At 42.9% G+C, this 12077-nt stretch overlaps 2 protein-coding genes across 4 annotated transcripts in view; both read right to left on the bottom strand.

Annotated features, from left to right (window-relative positions):
* Nucleotides 1-2663, bottom strand: part of LOC109895777 (cytospin-A) — a 32928-nt gene extending 30265 nt beyond the window's left edge. For both annotated transcript variants that reach the window (XM_020489760.2, XM_020489761.2), the window contains exon 1: nt 2469-2663. The gene's annotated coding sequence lies outside the window, so the exon portion shown is untranslated. The remainder of the gene's footprint in view (nt 1-2468) is intronic.
* A 244-nt stretch (nt 2664-2907) lies between these two features.
* Nucleotides 2908-12077, bottom strand: part of si:dkey-91m11.5 (PH_BCR_vertebrate and RhoGAP_Bcr domain-containing protein) — a 52642-nt gene continuing 43472 nt past the window's right edge. Inside the window, exons 17-23 of one of the 2 annotated variants that reach the window (XM_031830209.1) lie at nt 7567-7626; nt 7127-7236; nt 6054-6193; nt 5781-5915; nt 5529-5634; nt 4661-4823; nt 2908-4489 (exon numbers count right to left, since the gene is read on the bottom strand). In XM_031830209.1, the coding sequence (XP_031686069.1) occupies nt 4400-4489; nt 4661-4823; nt 5529-5634; nt 5781-5915; nt 6054-6193; nt 7127-7236; nt 7567-7626 (804 nt within the window). In that variant the 3' untranslated portion in view covers nt 2908-4399. The remainder of the gene's footprint in view (nt 4490-4660; nt 4824-5528; nt 5635-5780; nt 5916-6053; nt 6194-7126; nt 7237-7566; nt 7627-12077) is intronic. The other variant, XM_031830210.1, reaches the window with a different exon arrangement.

Raw genomic sequence — 12077 nt, 5'->3', positions numbered from 1 at the left:
AAAATGTCACGCCAGGATAAGCCCACGAAAAACAGCCCTTATTTTATGTTTCTCTAAAATCCACTATGGGAAAAATGAATGGTAGAAAAATGATTGGAACCATTTCCCTGTGTGACTGCTAGATTTTATGGGTATTATGACACCTCCACTGTGGGGCTACATACAGTGAGGGAAAAAAGTATTTGATCTCCTGCTGATTTTGTACTTTTGCCCACTGACAAAGAAATGATCCATCTATAATTTTAATGGTAGGTTTGTTTGAACAGTGAGAGACAGAATAACAAAAAAATCCTGAAAAACGCATGTCAAAAATGTTAAATTGATTTGCATTTTAATGAGGGAAATAAGTATTTGACCCTCTCTCAATCAGAAAGATTTCTGGCTCCCTGGTGTCTTTTATACAGGTAACGAGCTGAGATTAGGAGCACACTCTTAAAGGGAGTGCTCCTAATCTCAGCTTGTTACCTGTATAAAAGACACCTGTCCACAGAAGCAATCAATCAATCAGATTCCAAACTCTCCACCATGGCCAAGACCAAAGAGCTCTCCAAGGATGTCAGGGACAAGATTGTAGACCTACACAAGGCTGGAATGGGCTACAAGACCATCGCCAATCAGCTTGGTGAGGAGGTGACAACAGTTGGTGCGATTATTCGCAAATGTAAGAAACACAAAAGAACTGTCAATCTCCCTCGGCCTGAGGCTCCATGCAAGATCTCACCTCGTGGAGTTGCAATGATCATGAGAACATTGAGGAATCAGCCCAGAACTACACGGGAGGATCTTGTCAATGATCTCAAGGCAGCTGGGACCATAGTTGCCAAGAAAACAATTGGTAACACACTACGCCGTGAAGGACTGAAATCCTGCAGCGCCCGCAAGGTCCCCCTGCTCAAGAAAGCACATATACATGCCCATTGCCAATGAACATCTGAATGATTCAGAGTACAACTGGGTGAAAGTGTTGTGGTCAGATGAGACCAAAATGGTGCTCTTTGGCATCAACTCAACTCACTGTGTTTGGAGGAGGAGGAATGCTGCCTATGACCCCAAGAAAACCATCCCCGTCAAACATGGAGGTGGAAACATTATGCTTTGGCGGTGTTTTTCTGCTAAGGGGACAGGACAACTTCACCGCATCAAAAGGACGATGGATGGGGCTATGTACTGTCAAATCTTGGGTGAGAACCTCCTTCCCTCAGCCAGGGCATTGAAAATGGGTCGTGGATGAGTATTCCAGCATGACAATGACCCAAAACACACACCTAGCCAGTCTCCAGACCTTAATCCCATAGAAAATATGTGGAGGGAGCTGAAGGTTCGAGTGGCCAAACATCAGCCTTGAAACCTTAATGACTTGGAGAAGATCTGCAAAGAGGAGTGGGACAAAATCCCTCCTGAGATGTGTGCAAACCTGGTGGCCAACTACAAGAAACGTCTGACCTCTGATTGCCAACAAGGGTTTTGCCACCAAGTACTAAGTCATGTTTTGCAGAGGGGTCAAATACTTATTTCCCTCATTACAATGCGAATCAATTTATAACATTGTTGACATGTGTTTTACGGATTTTTTTGTTATCCTGTCTCACTGTTCAAATAAACCCTACCATTAAAATTATAGACTGATCATTTCTTTGTCAGTGGGTAAACGTACAACATCTGCAGGGGATCAAATAGTTTTTTCCCTCACTGTATATGCAGGGATGGGATATGCCACTAGTTTTCCCAGAAAACGGCCATTTTCGTCGCCATGCTAGCGTTGAACAACAAAGAAGCTGATTGGCTGACACTGCCATTCCAAAATGGCCATGTTAACTATTGATAGCTAGCATGAGGGCAAAAAGGGCAGCTTTCTGAGAAACCTAGCCGTATTTAAACTTTATCAGTGTCTTAGTGTGGATAAAGGCATATCCCATCCCTGCATTGAGATATTTTCTGATCTATATCTGGCGCGCGTTCCAATGTCTTAATATAACTATGATTGTGTTCAGACCCCAGTGTAAACAAGCGTAATGGTGGGGTCGGGATCTTCTGGCACCTAACTATGAGCTTTGGCTATATGATCAGTTGACAGAATGTCGCCCTTTTAGTTACCATTAGCTAAATAGAATAACTTAATATTTAGTAGTAGCTAAATAGATTGCTGCCAACATTTCCATCCAGCCAATCATGAGAAGTTGTCAGCTAACGTTAAGTTAGCTAGTTACCGTCGCTAGCTAACTGTGTCAAACTATTCAGCTAACGTTCGTTTTTTATAGTCTGAGCCTGCCTACTATTACTAGCCTAAAAACGACTAAATTGAATGTTCCAAGAGACGTGAAAGTTGCAAGCTTTTCCAGAAATACATTAGCTAAGAAATGATTCGATAAAATATGCATTTTCACATAACTACAGTAGCTAGCTAGTTTTCTAGCCTAGCTTAGCTTGATATTGATAACGACGTTACTAACGCTAGCTAAAATTCATACCGTGGCTTCTTCTATTTGATCCTTGAAGAGTGAAAATTAATAAGGGTTTGCGAATACATCTTAAGACAGCTTTGTAGCTGAGACAGATACTGGAGGTTATTCCAATTCGGTCCATCTGACACGATGCTTTTCAGTTGTCAATGCAGCGAACAGCAGCCTGATTATTGCCTCCCAGAGCCTTGCCCTGGACTTGGACCGCATCCTTCATAGATGTATTTTTCAACAAGATCGGCATGCTCATTCTAGCCCATCTACATCTAGAGCCCAGCTCTATATGAATAAATAACATATATATATATATATATATATATATATAAATAATACAAGTGTAGAAAATAACTCAAATCTTATTCTACTGACAACAATAATCATGTTAAATCATCTTAAATTGTGTTTTCAGATTGCAGAGAATCAAGATTTAAAAAAAATACAAAGCACATGCGAATCAACTCTTTATTGTAGCTACATAAATTAGACTTTCTTGGGATAATGACTACAACTGTCTGAAATGAAAAAAAATGTAAATTAAGTGATTGCTGACAGACTACACACAGTCAGTTAGCCTAACAGTTTCATATGTGCTAATGGTATCATATCTTAACATCTTAATTCAGATATCTGTAAACATTTGGAATTATTTTCATTTTGCAAGCACAGATACATTTAAGGGCTTTCAAAGTTACAGCTCACCAGGCAGAGAACAATAAACCCTTTATATATTTAGCTACAAACAAAATAACACAACAGAAGACAATGGTGCCCTTCACAATGCCCATTATTTGTTTTCATACCCAGGATATTTGGATATTAGTGGATCACTACCAAGGTAGGCTACCACTAAAATTGAATAAAGAGCCAAAGCTTATCAGTGGTATTCCTGTCTAATTTCCACATGACAGCACTGAATAGTCTTTGATTTTAACCCATCTGAAAAATAAAAAATAAACAAAATTCTTCCAATAAAGAGGTGGTGTGTTCAGACAAATGATCTCTAATTGAATAAGATCAAAATATAAATTCTTAAGGAAAATGTAGGACTGTCATAATTGTACTTAAACATTTCAGCCTACTACTTAATGCTGCTGGCCTTACAACAGATTTAGCAGTATCCAGCTTTCAGGTCCCTATAAGCTAATGAACAAAAAACACGATTCTGAGATATGGTTGAGGTCCACTGTTTAACTAAGTACAACCTCCCAGAAATCTTTTAACAGAAACTCAAACAGCAGTTATTTGAAGAGAAAAGTATTACAAAACACATTTAAGTCAACATGCCTGCATGTTAAATATACCTACATAAGTTTGATCAGTCTCACATTCCTTACCAAATAAAGAGAGCATATGCATAAACACCTGGTGAATACACATTTTCCTACAATGGGCTTCAGCAGAGAAAAGATTGGAGTTTGTAACCCTCACTTGTGCCAACAATGTACAAAACAGGCCTTATGCCTCAATAAGAACTGTAACCATCTTACCATTTTGATAATTGTGCTCATCAGTGCCTCTAAAATGAGTTGATTGTCAGATAGGTAAAAGATTTTGACACACTATCTGGAAGTGCTCAGCACACTTAATGTGAGGGATCATGGAGATGACAATTTGCCTCACTTCATCTGGTAACAATATTTTTTCAATTAAAAACCAAATAAAGGAATGGTCTGTTCTTTGACCATATTAAATGGCTTTTTGTGTTTGAAGTAAGACAGTTTAAGGTCTGCAAGATAAGGATGATCATAATCATAAAGTACTGTATTTGATCCAATCTGAAATGTGCTGTTGACTCCCTCTGGTGGGCCATATAGAGCAGGTGCCCTGTAATCCAGCCAGTGTTCATTAGCCCCAGCAGCCAACAATTTACCATGGAAGGCATACTTTTGTCCACTTCTTCCTCCCTCCGTTTTTCACAGATGGAAATGTCCATGCTCTCGCTATACTTCAGTGGAGAAGAGGATGCTTTGACGTTTGCTGTCCGGCGTTGGGATGCTCTGAAGCTGAAGGAAATACAGTAGGACCTGTACCTACACAGACAGAAGGGGAAGCGGGAAAGAGCAAAGGAAACGGATTATTAGAACCATAGAACATCATTTTGGGCTCCATGAATACCTCAATCTACCTCTGAAACAAAATCAACATTGACGTTCCAAAAGACACAGGTCTCCACAGATTTCCTCCACAGATTTGGGCAGTACCTGTGACATAACCTCCAGTGACCAGTTGTCATTCATAGTTATGGGTTGCGTGGCATTGGCTGGGATCTTGCTGTCTTTCTCAGATGGGCGGAGCAGGGTTGGACCAAAGACCGTGGCCAGGTTGTGAAAAGACATCTTATTAACGCTCTCATTATCAGCAATCCTGTAGTGTACGATTGTGGGATCCCGAGAACAAGGAAGCAGAAATTAGCAACAGGTTTAGAAATGACAGATCTGTGACTGTATTAGTGCTGAGAGATTAGTGCTTTTTGAGGTCGGTTTGGTTCCGGGTTCGATTATTTCTCTCTCATGTGGGATATATGGTTTGTGCGTATCTAACCTAATGTTACACTTTTACGCCTGCATCAGACCAGAGATCTGTATATAATGACAAGATGCTCATGTCTCTGCCCTAACAATGGGAGTCGTTGTCCCAAAGGCGGGAAGGCAGGCGAGAAGTCCAAAATAAACCCATCAAAACGCATTGGGCTTATTTTGGGCATATGTTGGCGAGAGTGGAACTTCTTGCTTTGCCTCTTCCTCTCTGATCCGTTTGAGATGGTAGTTAATTATCCCCGTTTCTGCTCTGAACTAGGTTTAATATTTGCTTAATGAAAACAACTCCCTTCAGCCTAGCGTCCCACATAATTCTTGAATTGATTTATTTCATGAATGATTTGATTTCTCTCTAGAGAAACGTGTGTTGGGCCACAAAAAAACTCCAACTAAATGGAATTCAAGTAAATGAACCGACATCGGTCAATTAGTTGTTTAATAACCCCAAAAAACATAAGGATTGGTTAATCACTCAGCACTAGACTGTATTAATGTGACAGGATCAAACATGATGTCACTGTGGGGAGTATACCTCTTCAGGTGATCCAGCAGGAAGAGGAAGGTGACCAGGTTGGGTTCTGGGAGTGACAGCAGCAGGTGCAGCATACAGCTCTCCTTAGCCACACTGTCTGACAGGGCTGCAAGAGGACACAATTGTTTTAGTATTTTTAATACTACCTGATTGATGTTTAATGGTTTGCTAAATGTCACTCTTATGTTGTATTCACTACGATGAGACTAAATGCCATAGTAAGCTTTTTTGAGGTCACAAGGAGAGACTGACCGATGCCTCCAGCGAAGTTGGGGTACAGGTCATCTGTGAAAAGAGGTTCCGGCAGCTCACGGAAATACAGCTTCAGCGTTCCAGCAATGGCATTCACATCCATCTCACTCATCATCACCGACACATCCTTATTGTCTGTCAATCAGAGGAAGGGAATGAACGATAAACTGGGGGAACAGTAAGTCGCAAGCCGGTATGAATAATAGTGATACATTCCTTGTATAGCATGATGTATTATTTGCTAAGGAAGAGATCCAAGGTCGGTGTACTCACTGGCATCAAATGCAGCCTTCAGGGCCTGGATGTCTGTAGCCACCCCTGAGACCCGGTAGATTCCTACCTCCTCCATGCCCCGGCGCTCAATCTCCTCTACACACTGCTTCACGATGAGGGGCACCTTAGACCGCTCCCGTCTGTCGAGGTCAAACACACACACACACACACACGTGGTTACACTTAATGCAGGATTCAAATTGGATTAATGCAGGAAACAAGAGAAGTCTAGTTGCTTTACACGAATGACTCTAAATACCTGTGACTGCAAAACTGGGTGTCTCATTTCTTATTTCTGTACACACCTGGTGTTTGTTTTATTGTGGTAGTGCATAAACTGGACACAATAATATTTTTCAATTTTGATATGTAATACCTGTTCCCAAGTATGAATAAATTACCCATATTTTCTTTCTACTTTCGGAGTAAAGCAAACACTGAGAAAGACCTCCATCCTGCAAGTATTGCATCTTTAGCGCTATAAAAGGTTTCTCAAATAGACTATGCCCATAAGGGGCTTTAGTTATTTTTACAAACGATCATGAGAGACTTATGGTCCCTGTGAAAATCCCAAACAAGGCATGTCTTTGACAGTTATTCCTGACCCTCCACTGTTTCTTTTGGATTAAAGTGAAGGAGGTAGTAGGAGGTATCCCATCCATTTGAAAATATTAAGTCTGATCTGTGCTGGTCATAGAAATGTGGCATGCATTATATGAGGCTAGTCCTTCATGACAGGCTTAAAGGGATACTTCGGGATTTTGGCAATCGAGCCCTTTATCTACTTCCATATAGAGTCAGATGAACTCATGGATACCATTTGTATGTCTCTACATCCAGTACGAAGCAAGTTTGAGGTAATTTTGCACGCCAATGTCGCAATGACTAGAAGTATATGGTATCTACTAGCAGTTACCATAGACTTCCAGGCATTGCGCTAATGCTAGTTAGCAACTGACGTCAGACTGCACGCAGAGACATAAAAATGGTTTCATTGCCAAAATCCTGAAGTATGATTTGGATCTGGGTGCGGAGGTTATACAGAGGCTAACAAACACACATTATTCACTCACTTGGTTACAACACTGATTTTCACTCCAAACACGCCTGACTGTTTCCGCGAGGGCATTCTCTTCAGACTGAACTCTCTGCTGGTGAACTTCATTGACAGCTTCACCTCAATCTTTACCAAGTGAAGTTAAGAATGAGCAAGGAGTCAGTGAAATTAAGAGTTTGGCATGTATCCTGATCCACACAGTAGACTTTAATATAGGGGGCATACTTCATATTGAAGTCTGTATTACACAGTAACTGTCAGTGGAAAAACCCATGTAATTACCATGTTATATACATAACTTATTTAACAACACTTACACTGGCCACTGGAGTAATGCCAATGTAAAGTTCTGCCAAAAGAGTGCTTTTGCTAAACAGGAAAAGCAAGGCAGTGTGGTTTCAGAAAGCTTTGTGAAAAACAGTGATACTAGTTTAAATTTAGGCTGGTAATACGTACCCCGTTCATGGTGATGACTGTTCTTTGCCAGTCTTTGGTTTGTAGCGTCTGAGGATCCAGCTGGAAAATATGGAGACATCTATCAATCAGAGCAATCATCTAACCCAGTAAAGACGAACTTCTCTGATAGACAGTGTGTGGACAACACGATGGCGTGGTAGGACTGATGCAGTCTTTATTCGCAGTACAGACATGTTATAGTACTCTAGTAATGAAATTCAATCCATTATTAAGAACCAATGACATATTTAAACCTCTCAAAATCCTGCTTTGTATGAATGTTTAGCACAGTTAGCCTCTTGATCCTTTCCAATTAATCTAAAGCACAATCTAAAAATAAACCTTCAATGAAACTATTCGATTGGAAAGTGTATAATTTCACTGAAGAAAAGCAAAAAATGTACGAAACGATGGATCCAATCAGCAAGCCTGGGCCTTAAGTAACAATTACCCTTCACTTGGCCTTATCCTCACATAAACTTCACATGGTTGGGTAGTGTCAACTCATGTCACTGATCTATTTTAATCATGTGACTAATACCAAGTTGCCAACAAGCACGAGTATTGTGATAGATAATGCTAACATGACAGATGTCCTCTCACATATAGATACTCAATCTAATTCCAAAAATCATTTTCATTTTGTTCTGTGGACATCAATTTCTTCTTACAAAATGCAGTGGATTTATCAAAAGAAAATAGCATTACGAATTAAGTATGAGAATACTGTACAACACATTCAAGGATACTTAACGGATATGCTCTGTGGTTGAGTGACTCATTGTGAGCGTACAGAACAGGGCTGCAGGCAGCTGAGAGAAAATGGAGGAAAACTAAACTTCCGGAGGACATATCATCCTTTCACTCCCTCCCCTCTACCTTCTCTTCCACTGTATCCGCTGCAAAATGCACTTTCTACAACTCTGCATTTCCAGCTTCTGCTTCTAACCCTAGGAAACTCTATTCTACCTTCTCCTCCCGCCTTAATCCTCCACCCCTCCCCCACCATCCTCCCTCTCACCGGACAAATGTGTCAACCACTTTGAGAAGAAGGTTGACGACATCTGCTACTCATTCACTCAGCCCATTGTGTCCACTGGTCTCACTCACATGCCTTGAGCTCTTTATCCCCCCTCTCTCCAGACAAAATCCTGCAACTAGTGAAGTCTGGCCGCCCGACAACCTGACCACTCGATCCCTTGCCCTCCTCACGTCTCTCATCCCTAACCAATCAGGCTTCAAGACGGGTCACTCAACCAAGACTGCTCTTCTCTGGGTCACAGTGACTCGCTCCTGCAGGTTCATGCGCTACAATATCCGTAGAGTATGACCCTACCTCAGACAGGAAGCGGCGCAGGTCCTAATCCAGGCACTTGTCCTCTCCCGTCTGGACTACTACAACTCGATGTTGGCTGGGCTCCCCCCTTGTGCCATCAAACCCCTGCAACTTATCAAGAACGCTGCAGCCTGCATGGTTATCAACCTTCCCAAGTTCACTCATGTCACCCCACTCAGCCACACACTCCATTGGCTTTCAGTCAAAGCTTGTATCCACAACAAGTCCATGGTGCTTAACTACGGAACAGCAATAGAAACTGCCCCTCCCTACCTTCAGACTATGCTCAAACCCTACACCCCAACCCGAGCACTCCGTTCTGACACCTCAGGTCTCTTCTTGGCCCTCACACCCCTACTGGAGGGGAGCTCAGCCCAGTCCAAGCTCTTCTCTGTCCTGACACCCCAATGGAGGAACCAGCTTCCCCTTGAAGCTAGGACAGCAGAGTCCTCACCTCAAACTTGACTGATAGCTACTTTGAGGAAAAATTTACTTTATGCCTGTGATATGTAGTTGTCCCACCTAGCTATCTTAAGATGAACGCACTAACTGTAAGTCACTCTGGATAAGAGTGTCTGCTAAATTACTAAAATGTAAATTATATACATTGCCTAGTGAAAGTCTACACACCCCTTGTACAGTTGTCACATTTTTCTGGCTTAAAATGAAATCTAAAAAGGGATTCAATTGGATTTTCTTCCTATTGATCTACACAGCGTACTTCACATTTTCAAGTTATAGAATTATAGAACATTTTCCAAATTAATTTAAAAAACCCCGTTTTGATTGAGTATGACTTCACACCCCAAAGTAAATACTTAGTGGAAGCACCTCTGGCAGAATAATATTCTACCAACTTTGCACAACTCTTAGGGCAACATATGTGCATTGTTTTTGTCAATTGCTATAGCTCAGTCAATTTTGTTGGGAATCATTGATGTATAGGAATATTCAAACATTGTCGCTGATTTAAGTCAAGACTGAGACTGGACCACTCAACACCACTTTGAAAGCCATTCTGGTGTGTCTTTGGCATTAAAATTAGTGTTATTGTTCTGCAGAAAAATAAAAATCCCAGGGTTATCTATTCAGAAGTTTGAGGCAGGTTTTCCTCTCATATTTATTTTGATCTTAACAAACTCCCTAGGCCTAGTACCTGCTGGTAACAAGCATACCCATAACATGATGCTGTCACCACAAGTCTTAAATACAGAAGATCAACAACAAATACATGTATTTCAGGGCCTAAATTAAATCTTCAGGTTTGGATCAAATCCAGCACAACACAGAGGGGAACCTTCTGTATTTTCAAGTATTGTGGTGGCAGCATCATCTTATTGGTATGCTTGCCACCGGCAGGGACTGGGGAGTTTGTCAGGAGCACAATAAATATGAAAGGGGCAAAGCCTAGGTAAAAAGTCACTGGAAAACCTGCCTCTGTCACCTGAATACCTAACCCAGGGATAGATTTTTTTAGAGGAACAATTACACATATTTTCTGCCAAAGACGCACCTGAATGGCTTTCCAAGTTGTGGAGAGTTCCTGAGTGGTCCAGCCTCACGCCTGACTTAAATCTGCTTGAAAATTAGACATGGTTTGAATATTGATGTACACCAATTGGTTCCCAAGAAAATGCACAGAGCTTGAGTAATTTTGACTAACTCAGTGGATATATGTTGTCCTAAGAGTTGTGCAAAGCTGGTAGAATCTTATTCACAATGATTCACAGCAGCAATGGCTGCTGGGGGTTCTCCCACCAAGTATTAAATCACTTTGAATATGTAAAGTAGGTTGTGTGGATCGGTGGGGGATCAATTTAATCTCTTTTTGGTTTTAATTTTATTAAAGGCAGCAAAATGGGACAACTGTGCAAGGGGTGTGTAGACTTTCACTAGCGACTGTACAACGAAGGATAAAAAAAATTACAATACCCTCTCTGTTCCGAAGCACAGACCATCCATGATAAGAAATATAGCTCATTCTCTCTCCTATTTGTGCTGTCTTTACCTTCTGTCTGAGCAGAGTGCTGCGGACCCTGCCCCACAGCCGTGCCCCTGTGCCTGGGGGCTTCCTGGGACCTGTGTCCCCCTCATCCTCCAGGGAACAGCTGCTGGTGAACTGACTGCTGGTCTGATCCAGTATCAGCTCTTCATCACAGATCTCACCCATACTCTTCTACTTAAGACTCACTCTCTACTTTCACTAGCTAATGTACGGTTCAAAACAATGGGACAAACAAAACAAGGCAGCAGTCCAGAAAATATTGTATTGTCTCAAAGAATTCAGAGACCACTATAGTCCTTTAATAGTCCAGTAGTCCCCCGGAAAATGTCTGGGTGTCCCATCAACTTCTTAACCCCGTCATGCCATCAATCCTTGCACACCAGATGAACAAAAACAATGGGAACAAAGGCAGCCCCACGACCACGCTGCCTCCCTGTTGTCCCAGACAACGCTGCCTCCCTGTTGTCCCAGACCACGCTGCCTCCCTGTTGTCCCAGACCACGCTGCCTCCCTGTTGTCCCAGACCACGCTGCCTCCCTGTTGTCCCAGACCACGCTGCCTCCCTGTTGTCCCAAACCACGCTGCCTCCCTGTTGTCCCAAACCACGCTGCCTCCCTGTTGTCCCAAACCACGCTGCCTCCCTGTTGTCCCAGACCACGCTGCCTCCCTGTTGTCCCAGACCACGCTGCCTCCCTGTTGTCCCAGACCACGCTGCCTCCCTGTTGTCCCAGACCACGCTGCCTCCCTGTTGTCCCAGACCACGCTGCCTCCCTGTTGTCCCAGACCACGCTGCCTCCCTGTTGTCCCAGACCACGCTGCCTCCCTGTTGTCCCAGACCACGCTGCCTCCCTGTTGTCCCAGACCACGCTGCCTCCCTGTTGTCCCAGACCACGCTGCCTCCCTGTTGTCCCAGACCACGCTGCCTCCCTGTTGTCCCAGACCACGCTGCCTCCCTGTTGTCCCAGACCACGCTGCCTCCCTGTTGTCCCAGACCACGCTGCCTCCCTGTTGTCCCAGACAACGCTGCCTCCCTGTTGTCCCAGACAACGCTGCCTCCCTGTTGTCCCAGACAACACTGCCTCCCTGTTGTCCCAGACAACGCTGCCTCCCTGTTGTCCCAGACCACGCTGCCTCCCTGTTGTCCCAAACCACGCTGCCTCCCTGTTGTCC

This window comes from Oncorhynchus kisutch, linkage group LG8 (assembly GCF_002021735.2).
Source record: "Oncorhynchus kisutch isolate 150728-3 linkage group LG8, Okis_V2, whole genome shotgun sequence".
Lineage (NCBI taxonomy): Eukaryota > Metazoa > Chordata > Actinopteri > Salmoniformes > Salmonidae > Oncorhynchus > Oncorhynchus kisutch.
The sequence above is the reverse complement of the archived record's forward strand: the minus strand, read 5'-3'. Positions and strand labels throughout refer to the sequence as shown.